Source organism: Neopsephotus bourkii, unplaced genomic scaffold (genome assembly GCF_033783945.1).
Source record: "Neopsephotus bourkii isolate Nb327-2 ecotype Australia unplaced genomic scaffold, CSIRO-AGI_Nbou_v1 NB_1542, whole genome shotgun sequence".
In the NCBI taxonomy this organism is placed as follows: domain Eukaryota; kingdom Metazoa; phylum Chordata; class Aves; order Psittaciformes; family Psittacidae; genus Neopsephotus; species Neopsephotus bourkii.
In genome coordinates, this window is record NW_026902018.1 from 3,762,036 (window position 1) to 3,787,951 (window position 25,916).

Consider the following 25,916-nt stretch of genomic DNA (forward strand, 5'->3'; position numbering starts at 1 on the left):
TAAAGGCAAAATACAGCTAAATCTGTACAATAGGTCTCCCTCAGGAGGTAATCTCAAGCTATTAATAGATGTAATTTTCCACACTCCTAACAGGAGATCCCTCACTACTGGGTAACCACTTTTTGTTACTCCTTAGGGTGGTAATTTAAACCATATTAAACCATTTATGGGGTAAAAGACAGAATCTTGCTCAGACTGTAACACTTTGTGACCTGACCTTCTGCATAAATCTACCAGTTCCCTTCTGGCTATGAAGGAGAATAATTGTTGGGGTCTTCCAAATGCCCCAGTCCTACTCTCCACATAACATGTCCTGTATTACTGTTTTGACAAGAACCATAACAAGCAATTGGAAATAAGGATGCCAGAGTCAACTGCTGAAAGGTCAAGTAGCAAAGCAAGCACAACCGATCATGTCATGCAGAGGTTTTTTTTTGCTTTGCTGCTGGTTCAAATCCATGCCAGGCAGGAGGAAATAAAGCACGGAATCTGAGTGATGCAGAGACACACAGTTTCTGCAGAAGGTAGAAGGAAGTAAGATACATAATGCATTTCAGGATCTGGTTATTATGGGTCAGAGGAGAGATGGCTTCGTTTAGAAGCCAAGCAAGGTAAGTTCAGAAGCCTTAGTAGCATCTTGCTCTCGTTCAATGGAGATCTCACTTTACAATGAGATGGGTACCCACTGTTTGGTGGTGAAGTCAGCTCACAGAAATCACTCCATATTTAGCATAGTACAGCTGTCTGCTAAGCAAAGCTTTTGCAGAACCATTGCCAAGGCATAGCAGAGTCTCCACACACAGCCAGAGCACTTGCACAGAATGTTTATTCACATAGGTCTTTTCTACATAAGAAGAAACATTTATGCCTCCTTAGCAAAGGAACTGGGGCCAGGTTTCTCACTGTGTCCTCTTCTGTATCATCTTGAAACTTGCATGATGTAGATGTGTTAGAAACAGGGGCTGCAGATTGGGTGCTAGTGGAGCCAGAAGACTGAGGTGTGGGAACGTTTCCAGGAGGTCTAAAACAAGAAAACTTCTCGAGGACTTGGCATTGCCAATGTGACAGGTAGCTAAACCTCCCTCAGCTCTCCCTGCCTCTAGTTCAGCAGCTGAGCCTGTAGGAAGGAGTCAGGGTCTCTTCAGCGTCACTAATAAAAGAGTAACATTACCCTGACCCTCCACTAATTATGCTATATACTTTTAAGTCACTAGGGCAATGACTTACAGTAAATGAACATTACAGTAAATTTCCTGTGTATGGTTTATGACTATATGTTAATGAGCATATATACAACAAGTATATGAGGCTGAGATGAAGGAGTGAAGGGTTTTCTGCTAAGCTGATCCAGCAATATTAAAATTTACTTCTTTCAGAGCACTTCTCCCTTTAGCACGTTCTCCAAGACAACACTGAAAAGTTTACTCAGCTGAGAAATGTCACAGAAAGACTAAAGTTCCAAGAGCCAGATCTGCATCACTCTTAATGCTGAGTGATGCCTTCCCCTGTTGCTCCCTGCACACTATTTGTGGGAAGATGCAATCCAGAGAGATAGCAGCTATCAGAAGAGGCTACCTGCACTGCAGGTAGCTAGCAAAGATCTATCCTGAAAGTTTGTGTTTCTCAGCTTAATGATGTACTTACCAGCCTGGAGAGAGCTATGGGTATCTCCAAGGCTGAGCACTATAGGATGTGAATTAGCCATGCTGTGGGAAAACAACAAACTCAGTATTCAAACTAGTGTTCAGCTTTATTCTCTCAGCCTATGGTGAATTTGCAAGGAAGAAGGGGTTTTAAGGGGGGAGAAACATTGTTGTAAAAGACAAAAGATGGTAATCTTTGTGTTGCTGGCTGAAACTGTAGAAAGATGGTGTTGCAGTGCCTGAGCGGTGGTGTCTTCCCTCATCACCAGGAAGGAAATGCAGATCCTTTCTACCTATCTTGCAGATCCTTTCTACCTATCTTGTCTGCTTTAAGCCAGCCTTATCCTCTACATGATTCAATCTTCACCTACCTTTTCTGGCTCACTGGTTTTAGAACAGTCCACCGGTATTTTAGATCAGGGCTTGAAGTCAAAGCTCTCTCCCCCTATGGAGAAAAGTACACATCAGACAACAGCACAAGGACAGGTTTTAACCATTAAATTAGTTTCATGAACAGCTTATGCTCTTCCCTTTTTCTCACAGCTGTTCCTACTAGGACAAGCTCCTGAGGTTTGGATAAAGGAGATTAGAGTGCCTTATAATGGATTTTTCTACCACTCCACTGAAAGTAGAGTTGGGTTTACCCAAAGCAAATAAAAGCTACTTCCTGTTTGGCGAATCTTGTCTTTCTGGGCAAATTCTCAGAGCAAACTTTGTAATCAGCTCCTGCAGCCTGAGAAGGATATTTCACATGCTGTGCTCCAGTGAGGGCAGCATAGCCTGCAGGTGGCCCAGAAGATTTGTGCCTGGTGAGTATGGTGCAAGGGCAGCCTCCCACATCAAACAGTCAGATTGCTTCTACTGACAAACCTGCTTATTCATGAATTCTGGAAACAGACCGAAGACCCTGGGCATGGTGAACTTGGGAGGTTCAGGAACCTTGGAATGAAGTTGATTAAATCTGTCTTGTAGAGTGTGCTTCTTCCAGTGTTGCCCTTTCCCAGTCTTTGCGGCTGTGAGAAGGAAACATAGTATTTCAAAGCAGTGCCAACTTCCTGCTTTCCTCAGGCTATTCATTCAAAACTCACGGCTTGGGCAGGACAGATGGAGTCTTCCTCTCAACCTGCCCCAGGGCAGCCCCACGTAAACAGCAACTGAAAGCAGCAGTCCTGAGGGTGTCCAGAGTCAATGGGGAAGGAATGAGGAAGGCCTCAGCCAAACTCAGGGTTTCTTATCACCACACCATTCTCTATGGTGTCTCAATGCAGGGTCTTTGAGATCTGGATTAACTTGACCCTTGCAATTGTGGTTTTAGATTACAGAAAAGACAATAGTGGTGAGAGAGTGAATTTCCAACAGAGGACTTTACCTCTCCAGTCCTACTGGTCTGACCATTTTCATCCCTGATAGATACTGTGAAAATACCTTTCAGATGCCAGATTCCTCCTGGCTGATGCTTTCTTTTCTGTAGGGACAGGAAATTCTGGTAAATAAGCTGTTAAACAGCTTTGATTTGGTTGGTTGGAGGCTTAAAAAAAGAGATGGATGGTGCGCTTGGAATAACAACACAAAGGATTTCCTCCTATCTTACCAGTTTTATGGGCTGTTCTAACTGTTCTGTCACCTGTGCACCTAAGTCCTGATAGATACAGGAAATCATGCAGGGGATACAGACGGACAATAAGAGCTCCATACCCACTCAGGCTAAAAATAGGCTAAATAGAAAAAATTATAAATAAGAAACTATAGATAAAAATAGGATAAAAATAAGGGGGAGAGCGTTTTGTGTTAGAAGGCCTCACGATGTAGAGCTGTGACTTTTACACACTCCAGGGAAGCAGTTTTGAGTGAATGACCTAAGTGCTGCTTGCCCTTGTTCAGACCCAGAAACATATGCAGCTTCAGCATATGCAAATCAGAAACAGTGCATTTTTGCTAATGAAAGCGGATTTCTGGGACATTCTGCTATCCCTTTATCAGAAGACTCTTGCAAATAATAGTTTTTTAAAGTATAGAAAGATTTAGACACATGCTGCATCCAGATTTCCAGTGTGATCTCATAACTTCACATTGGCAAGGGCCAAGGAGAAGAAAATCCAACTGCACTCAGTAACTCTAAAGACTAAATATGTGCAACAAGTCAATCTGTGCCCCAGAATTCAGTGTCTGACACAAACTGCTGCTGGTGGGAGATCAGCAGTGCTTGGCTTCTCACTAAAGCAGGTGGCACATGACAAAAATCAGATGATACCCTCTTTAGCACTTGGCATGACAGAACTTAACTGGATTTAGCAATCAATTCCTGTGTCTGTGCACAGAACTGACCACGGCTGCAGCAAGGCTCCTACTATTTCTACAATAAAGAAGCTATGCCTGCAGGTAAGGGAAGCTAGAGGATCCTCAGGAAATTGAGGCTATCACACAAGTGGGATTAAGGCTGCCTTTGCACCAAGATGACTCTCTTTGTTGCTTGGGGAAAAACAGCACTGGACTTGAGACAAGAAGCAAATGCTTTCTGATGTGCTTTCACAGCTTAGCATAAAGGGGAATAATAACCTCCATTTATTGGGTTGCACACAGCCAAATGGGTTGAAGACAATTCCAAAAGCTCTGACAGATTTATGGTGATTGGCCCTTTCAGTCAGAGGGAAATCTGGAGCTGTGAAGAGCCGATCAAAGAGGAAAGGTTTTAAAGGCGGTTGATGAAACATGGAGCTCACATCTCGTGAAAACCACAAAAAAATTCCAGGAAATAAGATTTAGTGGTGCCCTGCAAAATGGAAGATAAATCAGATGTCTTGCAAAGCAAGTAAATATGTTTCTGCTATAGAGACTTGCAATTGTAGTAAGTGTTTTCTGCTCAGGTGGTGATAAAAAAAGAGGCATATACAATACTGTACCCAGCAGCAAAACAGATGATCTGGGTTAATACCTTCTAAAAAAGTCCACAGAATATCAGCCACCTTTCTGTGCTTTCCCTGAACTCCTTCTGCAATTCATGCTGGCCATTCCCATGGGGAGAAGCCTTTGGGAGCAGCAACAAAGGCAGCAGGGGCATTTCAGCAAGGTGTGGGCTGGACCCTCCTCTGCCAGCACACTCCAGTGACCAGAACCCATAACACTGAAGGCCTTTCCCTCTCCAGCTTGTCCTATTACACTTAACTCTCTGCTGCACTAGTTTACTATATGCTCTCGGGCTGTTACCAAGCTTTGCAGTTACAAAGCACTGTAATGTATACCACTGCTTTGCAGTTACAAAGCAGTCCTTGCAAACAGCATTTAGCACATAAATCATCTCAACCACTTTATACAAAAGGAGGTATAGCTCCTTCTCCATAACGGACAGGCCTTGCCCTACTTTTATGGCACATACTATTGGGATGCAGAACTGGAGTCAGTCTTACTGGTCACTAAAACAACACTACCCCTTGGCGCATTGGGGAAGGGAGCAGAAATTCCTCTCAGCAGGCTTTTACCCACCTCCCCCATGCAGATACAGTGTGAGAGAAGCATATGCTAGTCATAGGCTAAAGCACAGGGAACAAGTAACCTATGAGTGAACCTCATCCTCACTGCCAAGAGACAACAGCAGTTCAAGGAGGTAAGGCTGCATGACAGAGCAATTAAACCAACAGAATATCTAGGTTCTTTCTAGACAGAGGTATGCAGTTCAGCTCAATGGGGCACAGGCAGCTGAGCATCTAAGCACTTGCTCAGCAAACCCTCACATTTAGGAAGCCAGGTTCATGGCTTGTACACAGTGTTGCAAGCTATCACTTCTGCTCCCTCACTTGTAACAGTCTCCACTGATGCTCAGTCCTGTTCACACTGTCTTAAAAAGACTTCTCCTGCCTATTAAACAGGAATAAACAGCATGCATGTACAAAGAGCCACAGCAGAAACTGTATTTGTATTTGTATTGAACCTGCTCTTTTCTCTCCAGGTGGCAAAAGAGCATCTAGCTCTAGGAGCAAGCATGTTTTAGTAGACTTAAGCAGTCTGACACAATCCAGAAAGTCACTAAAATTTTCAGAGACAAGCTGGGTAAAGTTTTTGAGTTCCAGTCATCAATAAACAGTCACTGGTCTCTCAAAAATACCATGAAAGAAAGTATTCTGAGCCTTGTTCCTATCTCCATACTGCCCGTCTTTCCAAGGACCACTCTCCACAACAAAATAGGGTAAGAGAGGGTGACCTAAGAAACACATATGGTTCCCATTCCTATGACAGCAGCACTGGCATCCCACAGCCTTGGCATCCCACCAGCAGGCCCAGCCACCAGACCAAATGCATGACAAAGTCTGTGGAGCACTTACTTTGATAGCTGCTTATTTCACTCGATACCAGCAGAGCAGTGACTGGCTTTGAGGATTTTTGCACATCACAGACTTCTCTATGTCTAGCACAGCTGGCTATTCCTATACTCCAGCTTGGTGGGCTACAGGAGATTTTTGGTGTTGTGTACACAGTGTAAGCAGTGTGGTTTCTCACATAAGGCATACAGGTGGTGCCCAAGGAGCTGCAGGCCAGTGACACTCTCAACAGGAGCTGGGCCAATCAGGGGGGTGGGGAGGGAGTGGATCAGGCCCCAGAGAGGAGAGATGCAGGGAAAAGAAGCTCTGCAACAGTTGGCATATGAACCACACAGGATCTGATTTATTTCACTCTGAGGGCCTTGCCCCACTGACCCAAACTGCAGGAACAGTCAGTGCTGAAGAGTGATAATTGTCCAACTTCTTAGAGGCTTATATACACCCACTATATGGCCTGGAAACTAAAAATCAGGCTTCAACTTGGGGCCAGAGAAGAAAATATTAAATAGAGACCTAAGTTCTTCTGACTTAAGGAATTTTTAATACAGACTTCAACAGCAGTAAGTTCTCCCTCTGAAATGAAAATCAAAGTAATATTTTCAACTCAGTGGTTTGCAATCCCCTTCACTGTGTGTGTTTTATTCTGTACCTTGTTTGTGGAACACTAGCAGTAAGTGCTTTCAAAATGCTGCATATTTATTACTCACATGTTCTTCCATCTATTCTAACAGACATTGCTGCTCCAACAGATGCATATTCTTTATGTCTCTTATTTTCTGGGGCACCCAGCCCCAGAGGCCACAGGATAACCAAGAGGCACACAGAGGAATCAAAGTGAAGAGGGAAACTTTGGTAGTGCTGCCCAGGGGGCAGGGCACTAGGCTTGGAAGGACGAGACCAGAGTGAACTCTCAGTCCTTTGATTAATCCAGAAGTCACACTGTGACATTCAGAAAGCCACTTTGCCTCTCTGAATCTGTTCTCCATGTTGCAATAGACGTAATACTGTGTGGCCCATGCCTTTTCTGAGGTCTACTGAGGAAAACCACGAAAGAGATGGTAGAAAAACAGTATCACTATTCTGCCCCAGATCTTACCTGAATGATCAGGAATGAAACTGCTTTAGGAAAGTGAAAGACAAAGTCAAGCCAGTTGGGGTTTAAAACCACTCTTCCAGATACATTGATATCTGCAGTTCAGAGTGCAGCCCCCCATTCTCCCTCCTCCCATCAGGGAAAGATACAAAATTACCAATTTCTGCATTTTTTTCCCCTTCTGCATCACTAAAAAGATAGGAGCAGAGAAGGAGAGCTGAGCCTGAGAGAAAGAGCAATAGTACAAGTGTCTACTATTGGTCTCCAGGCCCAAACAGAAACTGAAACATGCTCATTACTATGAGCATAGTTGTTTGCAATCTGCATGTCTCATCTCAGCTGAAGCACTTTCTCTTTCATCTCTGCACCACCCATAGAGTTAGAGTAATTCAGGTCTCCCTGCAGAGCCCGAAAAATCTTGGCCTAGGAAACAACAATAGAGAAGAGGAAGGCTGGGACTTCACTTCTGCAACATAGGGCCATCATCCCCCCAGCATCTCACACACCAGCTGTGGGGGTGTGTGCATAGGGTTTCAGAGCTCCCACGCTTGCAGAGCACCTGGTATTTCGGGTGCTCTGCTTCTGGCCTTGAAACAGAAACACAGACCAGGATGGCAGAAGATCTTTACATTTGTACTCCCCACAAGCTGGCAGTAAGTCACTTAAAGCAATCACTGGCCTGCTCTGAGGCTCTGGCCACAACATTCCTGAAGAGCCACTTTGCACAACCCCTTCAGCATCCCCAGCTGCACCATTTACTGGGGCCTCTCACTTTATATGATGTGGGAGGATTCCCTGTCTATGGGCTGGCTCAGGGGGCTGTTTAAATTTACTGTTAGGTCCTTTACACTGCTAAAGTGACATGTAAATGAGACACATCATCAAGGGACTAAACATAAGTGCAGGCTTATAAAAACCTGTATGGAGTCAGAGAGAGAGAGTGAATTGGTGCCTTCACCTACCCAATTGAGCTTAGTTAGGGAAGGCCAGCATGGCCCAAATGCTGGATACCAGGACATAAACTACTCACCTCAAATCTAGAGAATTCCTACCACAAGGAAAAATTTATACCAATAGCTTCTGACATGCTGCACCCCAGCTCTTTCCTGCTTGTGCTGCTACAGCTCAAAAGTACCATGTTTCTTCTAGTGATGGTATTTTACTTTTTTCTCTACAATGGGATTTATTATTTATCCCTACAAAGATATTTCAGTAACGTTCACTTAGGACCTTTACTATTCTACAAACAGTTGAGGACAGGAGACCTCATCTTGCACTTCTAGCTCTAGGAATGGTTCATCTCAGCCAATGGTGGGAGTGCAGCCAGGATCCTCAGAATTTCTGTGGAGGACCCCAACAACTCAATATTTCCAGGAAATTAAAACATTTTGTACAGTTTTGTACACAAACACCCAAGGAAAAATATGCAATGAATATTGGTACAAAACTAGGACTCAATCTGCCTGAAGATAGAGTACCCGGCTGAGACACACACTTTTTGTAAGAGGAAAAAAAGTGTGATTCACCATCTCATTATCATCCCAATGCCCTCAAAAAATCCCATGACCTTCACGAGGGAAGCATTGCAAGTACCTTCAAATAAGATATCAAGCCAGCTGCTTCCTTCTCCATCTGTTTCTGATTTCTCAGGGCCCTCTCGCAGATCCTTGGGTTCTGCTCCATGTCTGAGTACAGTTCATGCAGGCATTGCTGGGTGTAGGACGAGGACGGCTCCTCAAATTCCTCTAATGAAATCAGCTTGCAAAACGATACACTGAGAGGATACCCGTTGTCAAATTCATCCAAGGTCTCCATCCTGTACCTGATCAAAGATGACAGGGTGGGCTGCATGCTCTTCTCCAGCTGGTGGAGGCAAGAGAGCTGTTTCCTGGGGATGAAGCATGGCTTTCCTCCTGCCCTGTCAGGAAGCAGGGGCACAACAGCCCCTGCCACAGCTCACCACCACCTTCCTAAAAGAGTTTGCCAGCAAAACCACCTTTGTAGCGTGACAGAACCAAGTCTGGGTGGAAACTTTGGCACAGGACGCTGTCAGGGCAGAAAAAACTGGGGCAGATATGGTCCTTTAGAGAGGCTCCCTGCCCTCCCCTGGTTTCCAGGACAACGTCTCCCCTTTCCCTCCAGCTCCTGAGGACGCACAGCGCTGGACAGGCGCAGACCTCCCTCATAAGGGTCTCCCAGAGCAGCAAACAGCCAGAGGCTCAAGCCCCTCACACAGACATGCCCCGGGGGATACACACCCCCAAGAGGGGCAGCAGTGCGGTAGCCGACACGGGGGCAGCCGCGGGGCTCAGCGGCTGTGCTCCATCCTTCCTGGGAGGGTGAGGGAGGGCAGACCTGAAGAGACCCTGGCAAGAGCGAGCAGCCGCGGGGCTGCGAGTACCTCAGATGGGAGCGCGGCCCCGCGGGTACCTCAGGGGGCCCCGCCGGTTCTTGAGTGGGGAGCGCGGCCCCGCGGGTACCTCAGGAGGGAGCGCGGCCCCGCGGGTACCTCAGGGGAGGAGCGCGGCCCCGCGGGTACCTCAGGGGGGGAGCGCGGCCCCGCGGGTACCTCAACCCCCCGCGGTACCTCGGGGGGGAGCGCGGCCCCGCGGGTACCTCAGGGGGCCCCGCCGGTACTTCAGGGGGGGAGCGCGGCCCCGCGGGTACCTCAGGGGGGGAGCGCGGCCCCGCGGGTACCTCAGGAGGAAGCGCGGCCCCGCGGATACCTCAGTGGGGAGCGCGGCCCCGCGGGTACCTCAGGGGAGGTCGCGGGACCGCGCAGGGAGGGGGGGGCTGCCCCTTGGGGAGCACCTGCTCCCGCCGCCCGCTCCCAATGGCCAATCAGAGAGCGCGGGGCGGGGCCGCCGCACGCGCCCCAGTGGACCGTTGGCAGAGACACGCCCCCGTTCCCCCCCTCCCGAGCCGTTCCCTCAGCGCAGCGCAGCGCGGCGCAGCGAGGCCCGCGGGCGTTGCAAGGCGTTTATTGCGGGTGGAGCGCGCCGCGGTGTTAACACTGCGGCTCTAGTTGCAGTACTGCTTGGTGTCCAGCCTGCTGTACTCGGGGTTGTAGGTGGCCGTGGCGAAGCACATGGCGGCGGCCCGGTCGCAGTTGCAGATGAACATCTCGCACTCGTTGTTGCTGCCTGCAGGAGAGAGCAGGAGTGGTCAGACCCGCAGCTCCTCCCTTCGGCCCCCATCGCGGTACCTTTGTGCTGCCAGGGCACAGCCCTCCCGCCGCTGCCGTCGGTTGGGGGGTGCGACGGCAAAACTGACCCTTTGGCCACAGAGCTGTGTGCTCCGGCCCAGCCAGCCCCCTATTCTCCTTCCCTGCAGGTCTTTGCCAGCCTATCCGCTGTTTATCCCCATGCCGGTGCCCTTTGAAAGCTCCACCATTACATTAGGGATGCAACTTCCCAGTTAGCACGCTGATCTCTTAAATACTGCATTAAAGGACTAACAAAAGTGCCACTCAGAGGGGACAAGTTTCCCTATATCTTAATAAACTTAGAACTGTGTGGTAGATGGACCATGTCCACCCTAGTGCCTGCGTGAGGTGCCCTGTGTCTAACAACCAACCCCCTGGCAGGGCCTTGCCCAGTGCCATCGTGCCACAGAAGCGTGGAGTGTAACAGCCCACTCTCCTTCAGAAGAGAGGCCGGGGTGATGGTTGGAGTGATGTGGAAGTGGACATACTTTTACATGTAATCTGCCCGCTGGAGCAGCTGAAGCTGTATGAATTTGTGTAGGGGTTGTCCGCCAGGGTTCTGCAGGATTCTAGTTTATTTGCCTGCGAGTAGCAGTTATCATGTACTTGACAGCACCTAGAAAACAAGAAAGGAAAGGTCAGAAAATACCAGGAACACAGACTCAGCTGAACTGTAAGACACGTAAATACACTGATATTGCTTTGACTAGTCACTGAACACAAAAATAGATACTCATTGGTAGGAGGGCAGATACAAAGGACCTCAAAGGGGCACAGCTCTGCCAGCTAACGCTCCAGAAGGTGCCTGGTACACATCGACTGAGTGGAACATCTTCACGGTTGTCTGCTGGGCACTAGGAAAGCAAAAGCCAGCATTTACCCTACGTGCCCTATCGGTGCCAGGTCACTGAAGAGCTGACAGCCAACACAACTCAACACATCCTGGCCATCAGACTTGGGTATCTCTAAACTGCCTATACTGCTGCTTAGTGTTTTACAGCTCAGCCTTGCACGTGTCGGCTGTTGTGCATGGACCAGTGGGAGCAGAGCTGCATCCAGGCTCCAGGCTCCTGGCACAGCACTGCTGCATTAAAAAGAGCTGGAATAACTGCAGCATAACTGCCACAGAAAACAGAGTCATTTGGATTATATTTTATCTTAGTAATAGGGCATCAAGGTGTGAGACTGCACATCATTTTCTCCTTGAATCAGTCTTTGGAAGAGAGCTTCACTCACGGCAGCCAGAGAGTCGGTGAACATTTATAGGCAGGGCCAGAACCGTGAAAGCACAAGGAAGGAAAGAGGTTTGTAAAAGCGGAGCCCTACGAACCTGTCAAGGTTATCCACCGGTGTTCCGCTGCCTCCCAAGCCGCAGTAGCAGCCGTAGTCAGCAAGTTCCAGCAGAGGACGGCTGTTGGGCATGGTGCACTTGATCATGCTGCGGAACTCCCACACGGCCCGGGATAAGCCGGCACCGCTGGCTGCACCCACTGGGAAGAGACACAAAGGTTAGAGTGAGGAACGGTGTTACCAGTCCCGGCGAGTGCCACCTACCCACCAGACAGCAGGAGGAGCAGGACCAGGGACTTCATCCTCGGAGGAGTTGATGGAGAGGCTGGTGCTGAAGGAAGTTGGGTTTTTATACAAGCAGCTCACCTTGACATGGGTATGAGATAAGCAAGCCACTATTTATGTTACTAAATGCAGACTTCTTCCATCGGAAGGCTGTGGACAGCAGGTTGTGACTTGACCAGTTGAAGGCCAGGGCAGTTAAATCTGTGAAAGCCAAGAAGGCAAATATTTGCTTTCTGGATTCTTGCTATCAAATTCTTCTAATGCTGCTATTAGAAGCCAGCCTGAAAGATGTGGACATTTCTAAGGACTCTGCTCAACAGTAATAGCAGTGTGGTAGTTATGTTGGAAATTGCTGGCACACACCGTTAACAATCCTGCTAACACTGGCATCTTCTTTTATGGTGTCCCACTTAATCAAGTTAATGCTGTATTTATGGGTTCTCCTTGCCTAATTCAGAGAACAGAGTACAAGTCATCCACTCACCCCAAATGACTATTTGGCATAAGCTGAACTGACATAAAACCCCCATTTTTTTACTTTGAAACCATAGAGGAGAAGGAGGTATTGCTAGGTGTGAAACAGGAACCAGGCAACCTGGAAAGCCTCTGTGTCTGGGTTAAACAAGGAGTAGTGCCCGGGTTTGCATGACTGTAAGAGAATTACACTGGAATTGAACTGGGCTTAGAAGTTTCAACACACAGTGGACTCAGCTTAGAGACAGCACCAATGCAGAACTCAGTCAGGCCCTTTGGTTCTTCTCTATGCCAAGGCATGAGGCAACTTGGGAACATTGAAAGAAGATCAAAAAAAGGGTAAGAAAAAGCTTTCTGGAATCAGCTGGGGGCAAGTTCAAACACTGCACTTGTGTTTAGAGCCCAGAGGATCTAACACTGTCAGGGCTACAGGCTTGGCATTTTGACACACTCAAGATACAGATCCTAGACAGCTCACTTGATAGCACCAAAAATGCCTTCCATTTTTAAGAACAGAGGAAGAAGCGAAGCCCACATTTCCACAACGGCCTAATAAACCAGAGTGCTTATTCAGGAGACCTAAAGTCCACCACCACCTTTCAGTAGGTTCAAATGCATGTTTCTGTAAGGGTCTGTAACTATGCTAGGGTGCCCATAACATCCACAGGATGCTGACATGTCCATAGGACATCTAGTTAAAGCTAGACATGCAACATCCTAACATTTTTGCTCTCTCCTATGCTCTTTTCCCCTGGTATTCCTCACTTAGAGGTTACCTAAACCCAAACAGATGCTGTGTTACAGAGTCAAGATTCTTATATCCTAATAGAACACTGAGCACACATTAAAGGCTGTGGTAAAGGACAGTCTGTATCACAGATCAACCTGTTGACTTTCCCTTCAATATCCATTTAGGTGTTTTCTTTCTCCTTCGCTGCTTTGGCCACCTTTACTCTTTGTAGAATTTTTTCTCTATCCTCTTACCTATGAACCTTAAGACCCTGGTTCCTCTTTCCTCGCTTCTCAACGTCCAATTTATTATTGATATTGCCAAAAAACTTAAAATAAACTGGCTTTTTTTAAGTCACAAAGCAAAAAAACTGCTGTATCTTGGCTTTCATTCATTTGAATTCAACCAGAGTATCAGCAGGTGTGGGAAAGTGGCCGTGTGAGCATTATTAGAATGCCTCATGAGAAAAATCCCAGCAGGGAAAAGCTTGTCACCAATGCTATTTTTGGCTTCCCCCAGCCTGTGCTGCATACCAAGCCTCTGGTCCTCGGTATGCTTGTGAAGACATCCCAACTTACAGCTGGTTCCTGAACTTACTGGTCTGAGCCTTAAGGTATTTTTAAGACTTGTCTGTATTTAAGACCTGCTGTGCGGGGTTCCTTGCTATTTCACAGTCACAATTCACCTTCCTCTTGCAGGGTTGTCTGTTAAGGACTTTTCTTCCCTTCCCATCTCCACATTTTACTGCCTTGGATCAATCCTCCTTGGTCCACCAAACTGCCGAGCACCACACTAGCTTCTCCCTTCTTCAATCTACAGGTATCCATACAAAACCTCTGGAACATAAAGAAGAGACACGATCTGTTAAAACCAGACCTGCCGCACATTAGAAACTGGGCCACTGCCAAAGACTGGAAGGAGAAGAGAGAGCCCTGCCTGGGGCTTTTATCCTAACGGCAGGATGTGAGTCTGGCTAGGTCCGAGTTCACCTGAAATGTCCATGTGAAAATCTCCCACCCCAAATAACGACAGAGAAGGCCAGTTTTCAAATAATTTATTAGGAATTTAAAACTGAAATCTGGAAAAAGGGTTACAGGTGTGGAGAGAACAAACACGGGAGTGTAATAACTTACTGGCTTAAAAACACAGCTTTTATTCCTTTAAAAAAAATGCCCACCCTGAAACCGGAGCCCCAGTCTCCAGGCAGCGGCAGCACTGGCCAGAGAGTGATCACAGCCCAGCAGCAGCACAACTGGCCTTGGATGTCTGGAGGGGGCACGGAAGCAGCTCAGCGCGTCTACCAAAGAGAGAGGAAAGCGCTGTCCGCAGACCCAAATTTGAAGTATATAGAATAAAAATAAACCCAATAAAATGCAGCTCTTCTTTAATTAGGAAATATTTAAAAAAACAGACATACAGACTCTTGTCTCAGTAACAAAAATTATTGCTTTGTGTTTTCAGTACTGATCTGTTACGTACCCTCTTTACCTAAACAGAACTCTCCAAACACATCGCCTGGGTCAGGACAAGCTCTGGCAGACAGGGAAAGGATGGAAGAGAAGAGGACCCTGTGGGCACAGTGGCCCTCCAGTCCTTTCCTAAATGCCCTTCTCCCTTACAGGGGCTCAGTTTGGGGGAAGAGAGGGAATGATTTTTAAAACTTAAGATGAAGCTGTTATTTCCCTGGGAAAAGAGTTTGGCTGCATCTTAATGAAAGGCTTAATCACCCCCCTTAACAAGGTCTTTGGTTCACTGAAATCCAGACCCAAACCTGCCCCGTATACTCCTGCTGGAGGCCTCCTCTGGCACAGTGTTTGTTAGCAGGGGCCTGGATCACACCAGGGGAAGCCCCAGCAGGTTCTGGAGAAGGGACCAGCTCACCCCTGGCACAGGAAGGGACAAATTCCCACAGTCTTCAGAACACAGAGTAAAGCAAACGGGAAGCTGCAATTCTATAATTCATATAATCCCTGAGAAGCCCTTAACCCGCCCCCAGATCACCACCCTAATGCTTTTCTCCCCCATTAACGACTCCCCAGCCCAGCGCCCTGCCCTTCAGAGAACAACCACCCAAACCTCCCCCTGGCCCTGGCTGAAACCCCTTCCAATACCCTCACCTCCAGAGGAGGAGCCCCTTCCCAGGAAATCTTGACACAAGCGATAGCATTTGGAGAGCGAATTCCTTTCAAAGTAACCAAGACAAGCAATGGCGTTAAAGCCCTTTACCTAAAGCCAAGCCAGAGGCTGGCACTACGGAGCCCAGTGATGGAGTCTGTACATCGAGCAACTGGAAGCAGCTTTAACCCGCTCAGCAAACCAGCCGATGGCTGGTACGTTTCACCCCCCCACCCCCCTTTCATCTCAACAGAGGTCTTAAAATCTTACAGTAAAAGGTGTACAAAAAAAGAACGGAGTCCTGTCAGGATTCTGCTGGAGAGTATTGCTCACGCTGCGGCACCAGGTCCAGGACCTGGCGCTGCTCCTGGGAGCCAGGCTGCAGGCAGCAGCCAGGTTCAGCTCACAATATTTACATATGATACAGGAGGAGAAAGAAAACCCCACAGAAAACTAAACCTAAGGAAAAAAAAAACCAACAAAACAACCCCAAAACCCCCAAGTTCTTTCAGCTGTAAGGATAGCGTTTCTCACTTAGCAAAATATACATTTGTTCTGTTCCATAGCCGTGTCCAACGCGTTCGGATCCTTGGAGTTTCACACTTTTCAAAGCCTCACATTTACAAAACAGAAACAATTAAAAACAGTTTCTTTAAAAAGAAAAAAAATATAGAAATACAGCAGTTCCTCTCCGCCTTTGCTCTCTCTGTGTCTCTTCTCTTCCCTTCAGAACTGCATCCTTGTCACATACCGTGCTTTAAAAACACTGACGACAACAACAACAGAGTCGAAAATATTCCAAACAGTTTCAAAGCCAAATAAAAATACTCCTCAATAAAAACTACCTAACACAATCACAAAGCCAATTCATAAAATAGATCTACTAGCTCGGGAAAGAGCAAACAACAAAAAGAAGGGGTAAGGGCCCCCCCTCCCCCCCCAAAGATACAAAAATAAAATAAAAAAATAAACCTAACCACTAATAAAATAAATAAAAGAAGAATCAGTGGGCTGGGGGCGGGGGGGGAAGCGTAAACCGTCGGTGGTTAGTAAGAAAGCGAGATGATCTCCTCGGGTTCAGTCCAGTGTGGTCTGGTCAAGGGCAGAGATCAGGGCAGGGCGGCAGGAGCCTGGCAGCCAGCCGGCAGTGTGCAGTTTGATTCAAGAAAAAGGTAACCTTGGCTCATCCCCCGAGGCTCACCCCATCCTCCAGCCGCGCGCTGTCCTCGGTTAGGTCACTGGGGAATCTGCGGGACACAGCAGGGGAGGGAAGAGATGGGATGGAGAACAACCAACAGCTTTCCTCTTGGGGTGTTCTCCCGGTGTGATCTGACAGAAACACGCAGTACCCATGACCCAGCACAGGCTTGCCCATGGGCACAGGGATGGGGCACAGCAGAGATCCTTCCACCTTTAATGGTGGAACAAGGCCTCACATGCCGCATCCCCTGCCTGGGCCTGTGGCACTGCTGGCCCTCGAGAGGCCTGTGACCTGCCAGGGTCCAGCCGCTTCTCCAGCGCTCCTGGAGTGTCCTGTTGGGACACTGCTTCCTGCAAGGTTTTGCCCTCCTTACTGAAAAGCTGGCAAAGGGGGTTAATTCATTTTCACCTTAAGCTAGCTAACCTGCAAAGCAAACAGAGACCATCCCACCACCTCCCTCTGAAGCCCATCCGAGGACCAGAGATAGAACTGGTCAGACTCAGATTTTCCTTCTGCGCCCTTCTCCAGGCAGGAGAGGAAAAACCTCAATCCCACCTCAATCCCGAGACAGTGATCTCAGCAGCAGTGAGAACAACCAGCTGCATGGAGAAGGCTTCCCCAGCCATGCAAATGAGCCAAGCTTGTCCCTCAGGACCACTACTGGGTTGTGATTCTGGCCAGCCCTGCAGACCTTTCCTCTTTCAGTGCTCCTGTTTCCATCCTCTTTGTGCCCAGACACTAAGTGACCTCTGCAGCACTCCCAGCTTGAGAAGCATAAAGCAGAAAACTCAACCTACAAGCTGCTGGTGCAGAAGGGAGACCAGGCTGGCCACAGAACTCCTCCTGCAGGTTGGGTCAGGCCAGGAAGCATCATAGCAGCATCCAGAATGCCCAAGCACAGGGGCCAGCTCAGAACTACTCTCATTACCCATTCCTGTTTGAAGCTCTTACCTCCTGCCTCCTTGGTCCCCAGCTTCAGTGATACCCATTGGTAAAAGCTGTTGCAATCAAGGGACCCTGTGAAAAGAGTTAAAACCCCACTCTTAAAAAGTGAAGCATTGCCACCACATATTCAGTTATACTGGGAAGGCTGGCTTCAGTTGGAGATGCCACCATCTAAAGAGCGCATCACCCTGCATCAGGGCCAAGATGAGTTCTTAGGAAGTCTGGGCCAGAGCAGGGAAAGGTCTGGAAGTGAAGACCTTGAATGGTCAAGGGAAAGCCAGCGGAGACCAGGGACACGAGCTCCAAGTGAACTGCTGCATTCTGCACTGTCCACCTGTGCTCTGGGCTCCCCGGCAGTATAGCAAATGCTGTGGCGGGTGGTGTTTCTTAACCAGAAAGCAGGCTGTGGGCTGAGAGCTGCCCACCTCCATCACCATGTGGAGATGCAGCCCCTTCCCTGGCCATGCCACTTTCCATCTTCCGCCCCAGATCCTGGCAGAGAACACTCACCCCTAGGCTGTGGCCAAAGCCGGTGCTTGGGGCTGGACTGGCAGCACTGATGTAACTGCTGACCCCTGAGTCCTGGTTGGCGGCTCCATAAAGCTCTGCCATCGGTCCGGGGCTGGTGGTGCCCAGAAATCCACCGGTGCGACTGGGGGTGGAGCCTACAGGAGGCAGCAGAACTACAGAGTGAAAATCCTAAAAGTGCAACCCCGTTCCCACCCCCCTCCCGCAGCCCATTGCAAGCCTCTGTGACCAGGCACTGTGACCGGGCACTGTGCTGGGGGGGAAGGTGGAAGTTACCTGTCCCTCGCACCACGGCTGCCGCAGCCGCTGCTGCTGCCATCGGTCCATACGCAGTGAGGGGGATGGCTGGAAAAGAACAGGCACTTCAGGGGCACTGTGGCTGTGGGGAACACTCCTCAACAGGAGCCTTCATCTCCTGCTGCGAAATACCAGCCCCACACAGACGTATCAGCTTAGTGCATCACACAGACATCAAAGGATGACAATAGGGAAGTGCACAGCTTGCATTTATTGGTACCCTTTTGCACAGTGAATGTCCTGGGGAACGCACTGGCCATGCTCTGCTAAGCCCACATCCTAGTGCAGATGAGGGCATGATGTGGGAGAGCTGAACCAAAAGTGGGCAAATTCAGATGTATCCTGTCACTACTTAGCTTGCAAGATGCAGTTAATCTGAAGCTACAGATCCAGACTTGGGCTGTAAAGGTGAAGAAAGGCAGCAGCTCAGGGACAGCAGCTGACAGCTCAGTGTCCCCAGGCTCAGCCCCTCCTCTCCATCGCCTGATAGTATTCCTGAATAACAGTTTAATAGCCTCTTTCTCCCGATTTCTCTGCTCAAGACACACCATCCTCTGAGTTTTGCTCCGGAACTGTTCAAACCCTTGCTGTTCATTGGAGAAGAAAAGAAAACATATACCTAGGGAGCAGGAACTAGAAATGGCTTAATTGAAACAGTAAGTCTTAATTTATATGTAGCAGTTCCAATTCCCAACTCTACTGCCGCAGGCATCCAGCCCTCAGGGCAGGAGGCATCTAGCCAGTATGTTTCTCTTTGCCCTTAAAATGACTGGGTCAGCATTTCATGCTTGAATGTGAAATTCACTGTGATGCTGTTTAGAGCACCATAAAAAGAGGTCAGAACAAATCAATCGCGTTAAGGCTGAAACTCAGACTAGCTTAGGAGGGAATATTTAGTAGCAGGCACCAGCCTGTTTCAAGCCAACGTCATAGGAGGCTTATATCTGGGTTAGCTGCTCATTACAGGCCCTGGGCCAACGTGAGCATGTTGCTGCTTCATATCACCCCCAAAGATGCTGTTCCACGGAGGAAAGGCTGCTGACAGCCACCCTCTTGCCCCATCATTGCTTCAAGTCTCTGACACACAGCCAAATTAATGTGGCCAGGTCCTCCTAAAAAGACTGCAGTTCTTTTTTCCAAGTAAAAACCGTTCTTGCCTTTGCAGTCTATCCACTGAGACACCAGGTTAGCACCTGCATGTGAGCTCCCTGTGTGTTGGAGAAATCATCTCTGCTTGTGCCAGCCCCTCATCCCAGTTCCACTTGCCAAGCCCATGAAGCGCAGCCCATTGACACGCACGCACCCACTTGAAGGCACAAGGGCCCTCGAGCACTGCACAGCTCGCTGGGCCTTTGTAGGAGCAAAGGAGGCTCTGCCCTTCATGGGACCAACTCCAGCCTATACATGGGAACTGCAGCTCTGTGCCTGGCTAAGAGGCTGCACAGGGGCTGTTTAACAGTAGGTAAGCGTAGTGAGAAGGGAAGAATGCCACGATCCCCAGCTGGTCCTTCAGCAGACACTCAGGACTGTAAGCTAACGTGGCAACCAGCCAGGACAGCAGCATTAATAACTTCTTGTTGTACAGAGCCCTGGTGCACCCCAGCCACTGGTGGCAGCCAGGCCCTGGGCAATTCACCCCTGCTAGGAAAAGCCACAGTGCAGGCAGGGGTGGGCCCTAGAGGGAAAAGGACTTGTGCCAAGTGACCAACGTTCCTCTACAGATTTTAGGGGTTTTGCTTGAAAAACAGATATGTAAATAAACAACTGGACCCACATCTCCTTTGCTTGGCAACCAAAAGGCTCAGAGGTGGGGGTCAGGTGCATATGCAGCTGCATACATAGTGTAAGGGAAGGGTTTTATGAAGAGTGAGCTAGGATTTAGTCTCCCCCTACCTCTGTCAGGGACATTTCTTCATTGGTGGCTGCCAACCTCAGCATCCTCAGGAACAGACTCCCTGAGGATCAATATGATCTGTGCCACAGAAACTCCCTTTCAAGCCTGTTTGTACCACTAATTACAGCAGAGCTTCCTAAGAAGCTTTTCCACACCCACACTGCAGAGAGATTCAAACCCTGAACCAGGTGGGGGCAAGGAAGCGCTGGGAGGAGGAACACCATGGAGATGAGATGGCACACGGGGAGCAGAGGGCTACATGAAGCTGTTGTTCTACAACAAAAACCATGGACAGGACAGAGCTGGGGAAAACATGGCCATGGAAGGGGGAGCAGACAGAACAAGCATCACCTAGGGAGAACACACTGCACACAACCCAGGATCCAGAGGGTAGCTGCACTGTGAAGACACTGAGCCAGGACTGGTCTCTGAGGAATGGCTGTCTGCCCCCATTTCATTCCACAGTTCCCTATAAGCACTGCAAGACTTGTGTACCATGCTTGCTTCTGATTGGGATGCTCATGTGGGAGCAGCTGGGGAGCTGCACCACCCAGAGTATGGAAAGCATTGCCTGCAGTCCCCCCTGCACAGGGAAATGGGATTAGAGCAACCAGGAGTGCCCCCATGCCCTCTCCCTCCTCCCAGCACTCCAAATCTTGTCCTTGCAGCAGCTCAGGTTAAGGTCATTTGTAGACCTCTGAGAAGTCCCCCTGCTCTCTGCAGTTTTCTGTATCTGGTTTACACCCAGCCTGGGGCAAGGAGCTAAAACCAAGGCAAGCAGCAGGAAATGCAATCTGAGGATTACAGGCCTTCATTTGGTATGACCTGCATTGCCCTTCTCAGAGGCAATACACATGGCTCTGATTGCCTGTCCATCTTCCCAGCCCCAGCTTTGAATGGAGCCCGTGGGGATGGCAGAGGAAACAAGGAACCCTTCCAGTCTAACTGCACCAGGCTGTGGAGCAGTGACACCACCAGGACAGCCCCAAGTCCCCTTCTCCCCTTCCAGGTTGTGAGCATAGGAAACGAGCGGGACTGACCTGTGAGCTCAGGGAGGACGGGGGCACTCGGGAGAGGGGTCCGCTCTACACGGAACTCTAAAAACGAAATGCAACACAGCTTAGGAACCGAGCAATGCCCCGAGGGAGACCCCACAGAGAGACAACAGCCAGGGTCTGCTGGGGGAGCAGCCTGTCACCAGGCCAGGGTCTTCTTTAAACTGATTTACAGCTGTGCTGAAAGGTGCTGGGCTCCTGCCCTGGAGACTGAAAGGATCCATTTATCCTTAGAATAAATCTCACTAAGGCAGGGTGAGTGCAAGCTCCACTGCGCAGCCTCAGGTCTGCCCCACAACACTGCCCTGTGACCCACCCAATCCGACCCACGGCTGCAGTGCTCAGTACATGCCACCCTCATCTGGGCACGGGTTTACAATGAGGCACTTGAAGCCACTACAGCTGAGACCCATAAATTGGATTCACAGGGACCTTCCAGACAGCTAGGAGGCAACAGCAACTTTCAGCCACAGTCAGCCTGGGCTTGCCTCAGGCGAAAAGGAAACTTCCCATTCGCAGACCTAACAGCAAGACTTCATATATAAACCATCACACTGAGGGATGGAGGAAGGAAGGAAGGGATGCTCAGAGTTGCCACTTCTCTAGAAAACAGCAAGACAGTCTCTTCTCTGAGTGTGCTCTGCCTCACTCCCCTGTCTCACAGAGAGGGAGGGAGGAGAGGCCCCAGAGCAGCTGCAGCACAGCAGGTTCCAGCCATTGATCGCAAAATCCATGTTCTGAGCACATGGCAGTGTTTGGAGCTTGGAGCCACCCAGTTTGTGGGGGACCTGCAGCCCCCTACCCCAGCAGATGCTTTCTGGAAGCTGGGAGTTGCCCAGGCACTGTTCACAGCCCAACTGCAGTGCTGCAGGCTGGGGTTTGGGTGCCTGGGTCCCTGGAAAACCATGGTTTAAAATTCTGTGCTGCTTTGAGAGTAGCAACAACTCTGGTAGAGAGACAGAGACACACAAAGGCAGCGAGACAGGCAGAGCTGCAGGGGCCCTTCTGTGTCACAGCAGCAGCCCTATGGAGGGGCTAGCATAAGGGGCATCAGAGCAGCCCTGGGCTTTTCCTGCCACTGGAGTGTGAGGATAATCCTAATGAAGGACAGGCTGTTCCCACCTATTCCAGGGATTCCCCCCTCCCCCTTCCACATCCGCCTCCAATTTAAGGAAAGACCAAACAGGGGAAAAGGTGAAGGGGGCAGAGCTCAGGTCACCGATCATTGCAGGGACTCCCATCACCTGAAGGCAGACCAAAAACCAGAGCAGGAGCACCACTCACCAGGGAACTGGTAAGTGTAGCCAGGTGCAATGCCAGTGTAACTCCGACTCGCGTAGGTGGCAGCTTGGAAGCCTGGATAACCTGGGAGAAGAGAAAAGGGCTCTGTTACTGCAAGCTTGCAGGGATCATGTCCTCAGTGCCTGTGTGTGTGACCATTAGTGTTAGAAAGCACAAACAGGGCTAAGAGCAGAAAGCCCAGGGAACTGCTGGGCAGATGCACAAAGTACAAGCCTGCAAGAGAGTTTTAGCAGGCTCATTCCATTTGTTCCTCGCTCCAAACATGTAAGGACATGGAGATTTTCCTTCTCAGGAACTCACAGCTCTGCAGCTTAAGGCTTTCTGATGCATCAGCTGGATTCAGGAGGAGATCGGGGAGGTGGGGCATTTGAACAACTGAATAGCTCTGAGTCACTTTGCAGCAGAAGTGCTGGTGAATGCAGGCAGAGCACTCCTGCCTGGCGCCGGGCAGGGGGACGGTCCCTGCTGCTCCCCGGGAAGCTGACCACCTATACAGAGCAAGCCTGGGAGAACCAGGGCATTGACCCAGAGGTGAATATTTGATCTGAGATCTCCCCAGACATGAGTACGTGGATTTCCCAGTGACTCAGCTTGAGCCCTGCTGCTTTAAAATACAGACAAGGCAAACCCCGAAACCACAGGCTGGAGATTTATTTTCCTTCAATAAGTCAAGAGAAAACACTGGGGGGGAAAAAATGCCCTTTTTGGGGTTTCGTTCAGTGACTAACTGCTACTCGGCAGGCTTAGCAAGGTAAGTCAGGCTGAGTACACCCTGCCCAGCAACACCAGCCATGATCCTGAGCAAACACTGTGCTCTGGGGTCACCTCAAGCCTGGCCAGAATGTGGGGAGAGGAGCCAGGAGCAGCACCATGCTGGAAGGATCATGCTTGACTCTCAGGTCCAGGCACAAGGGTTCGTAGAACTGGAAAAGGAGGCTAAAAAGGACTTTAAGAAAAGATCTTTTATCTGAACACCTCTGCCTTAGAATCAGTGACAGCCATGAACCCCAGCCTGCACAGTCCCATGGTAAGTGTATGGTTTTCCCTGCAATACCAGACACTTGCTGTCCCTGAGAGGGAGGGAACAAACTGAAACAAAGCTTGACTAGAACTCCAAGGGTATTTTTACAGTCTTGAGACAGCAGTGAGGACATTTATATGTGCTGCTGGTCCAAATGGAAACTCAGAGGCTCTTTAATCAACTCATGTATCAGAAAGCCTGTAGAAGCAGCAGAGGAAGCTGTCCGGGCACAGATCACCCCATGCTCGGCTCACCTATGGATCCTGTGCCACGGGAGGCACTCAACAATCACAGCCCATGTGCACCGCGGGGCCAGTAACGGAACCGCGCTCAGCCCCGGGCCAGCTCCGGCTGCCGCAGGGCACCAGAGACAAGTTTGCAGTTTACTCAGGTGCCACCAGAGGGCAAGTTGCGATCGCAAACAGGTCCCGGCACCCCCCTCAGCGCCCAGGGAGAGCTGCCCTTGGCCGCCCTCGGAGTAAAACCTCTAAGCCGCTGGCTGGCACGGCGGGGAGCTGGGAGGAGATGTGTCCTTGGGCTTACCCAGCATGCCGATCCCGAGCATGAAGGCATCCATCCCGTAAGGCATGACTCGGGATCGCCCTCGCGCCGAGCCCGTTGGGGACATCACCTCCTTCGGCTGAGCTTTTTTACACTCCACCTGCCACAAGAAAGCAAAGATGAGGCTGGGCCATGAGCACAAGGCTTGGAGCACAGGCAGCTCCGGGGCTCTGCTGCTCCCTCTGCAGACACCACGGGCAACGGGGGCCTCAAACACTGATTTTTGGTGGTAGAGCATCAGCTCTGCCAGGCCCTGCACTGAATAAAGGTAAAACCTGCCCCATTGCAAGCCACCAGGAGTTTCATCCAACTTCAAAACCTCCACAACAGCTCATTCCAGTGAGCTCTCCTCCTTAAAACCTCACCATTGTGCTGGTTCACCTCCACACTGTGAGTCTGTTTCCCAGACTGCCTGCTGTGATATTGGGGAAAAGACTCAATTCCCCACTGCAGAGCAAGTGTATTGGGACCAAGCTGCTTCCTTCCCTTGTGCCTGTACCACTGCCTTGCCCCATCCAGTGCCTCTGTCCCTTCTTCCCCAGTTCTGCCCCAGACACTCACCATTTTGTTGTTGATCTCATGGAAGTGGATTTCACACACTTTTTCCACAATGTCTTCGCTTTCAAATGTGACAAACCCAAACCCTGAAGAAAAGGCAAAAGTCCTTGATCAGGTCAGAGCTCTGCACAGTTTGCACCCACTACCCACATCCTTTTACTGGCAGAAGAAAGGGATGGTACAATCAGCCCTTTCTAAACCAGCTGCCACTCATCTTTCCCTCTCCTCATCTTGTTTTTATGCACAAGAACAACAGGACCAATCCTTTGCAGATTCCCGTTTCCTCATATTGTACTTCCCACCTTCTCTGAACCCAACCGCTCTCAAAACCAAGCTTTTCGATTTGGTTGGTGAACTGCTGGTTGAAGGCAAACCACATGGCTGGTGATGCTGGGGAGGATCCCAGCAGACACTCACACAAAGAGTCGGTGGGGAAATGAACAGCTGCTTGCCAGGACATCACCATCCCTGCTGAACACACCCCACCAGCAGCAACACCCTGCACGTTTCCTTGCCAGTCACTGGCCATAAAGCCTTGTATAAGCAGGTAAATCTCAGCGATGCACTTGTACAGAGCAAGTCAGACGCAAGCAAAGCGCTCTGCAGTTTCACCAAAGTGAGGGCAGCAGCAGGGGTAAGGCAGGACAGCATGCTCCTGGCTGCTGGCCTAAGCTCACATCTCCTTGCTCTCCCCAGCCCCTCTACTGACACTCCTGGCAAAGCCCAGCTCGGGTGCGCACACTAAACTGCTCTCAGCTGACTGCAGGGCTTCCGGAAGACTGAGGCAGGTGGGAGGATGTCTTTAAGCTTGCCTTATGAGCAAGCTGGGATTAAGCAGAGCTTTCCACTTTCAGGGGCTGGCCAATTCCATGGTGCTTTAAAATAACTTCCAGAAAGACAGCGATCCATTGCCCAGAACCGCACTTTTTCTCCATACTCTCCATGAACTCCTCTGTGCCCAGGTAGTTTCACACCATCCATGAGCAGAGGAGGTCAGGAATTCAAGAGCAAAACCCTGACTCCAAAACCAGTCCTGAATCCCATCAGACCCCCACCAGGCTGCTGCATCCTAGGCAGAGCCCCTCACTGCCAACACAGCGGCTGGGAGCAACCCCAGCTCCTTCCAGAATGCCCAACAGCTCTTTAATTGGACTAGTGGCAGGGAGGCACCCATGGAGGAACAGGGGTTAACACTCCTTCCCTTTTCAGATGAAGCTGCAAACATGTCAGAGGACAGGCAATCAGATTAGATTTAATGGCTTTGGAAAAAAAGCAAAAACCTGAAGGGCACACAATGCAGAAAGGAGCATTCCCTCGCTGATCCAGGGGCAAAGGTGCTTGGAAGTGCTTCAAACACCACACAGACATGAATGAGAGTGGCCTAGCGCAGGGCTGTTGCTGGCCCT

At 49.6% G+C, this 25,916-nt stretch overlaps 2 protein-coding genes across 4 annotated transcripts in view; both read right to left on the reverse strand.

Annotated features, from left to right (window-relative positions):
* Window positions 1-10,062: 10,062 nt before the first annotated feature.
* Window positions 10,063-11,935, reverse strand: PLA2G1B (phospholipase A2 group IB). The gene is made up of 4 exons (XM_061370429.1): window positions 11,813-11,935; window positions 11,585-11,744; window positions 10,743-10,870; window positions 10,063-10,192 (listed from the first exon to the last, which is right to left on the reverse strand). Exons 1-4 carry the CDS (start codon window positions 11,844-11,846, stop codon window positions 10,071-10,073), a joined length of 444 nt encoding a protein of 147 aa, XP_061226413.1. The 5' UTR covers window positions 11,847-11,935; the 3' UTR covers window positions 10,063-10,070.
* Window positions 11,936-14,072: 2,137 nt separating this feature from the next.
* MSI1 (musashi RNA binding protein 1) overlaps window positions 14,073-25,916 on the reverse strand; it is a 30,680-nt gene continuing 18,836 nt past the window's right edge. For 2 of the 3 annotated variants that reach the window (XM_061370591.1, XM_061370593.1), the window contains 8 exons: window positions 24,514-24,596; window positions 23,935-24,052; window positions 22,353-22,433; window positions 21,054-21,110; window positions 18,099-18,167; window positions 17,805-17,977; window positions 17,301-17,366; window positions 14,073-16,395 (listed from right to left, as the gene is read on the reverse strand). In XM_061370591.1, the coding sequence (XP_061226575.1) occupies window positions 17,325-17,366; window positions 17,805-17,977; window positions 18,099-18,167; window positions 21,054-21,110; window positions 22,353-22,433; window positions 23,935-24,052; window positions 24,514-24,596 (623 nt within the window). In that variant the 3' untranslated portion in view covers window positions 14,073-16,395; window positions 17,301-17,324. The remainder of the gene's footprint in view (window positions 16,396-17,300; window positions 17,367-17,804; window positions 17,978-18,098; window positions 18,168-21,053; window positions 21,111-22,352; window positions 22,434-23,934; window positions 24,053-24,513; window positions 24,597-25,916) is intronic. The other variant, XM_061370592.1, reaches the window with a different exon arrangement.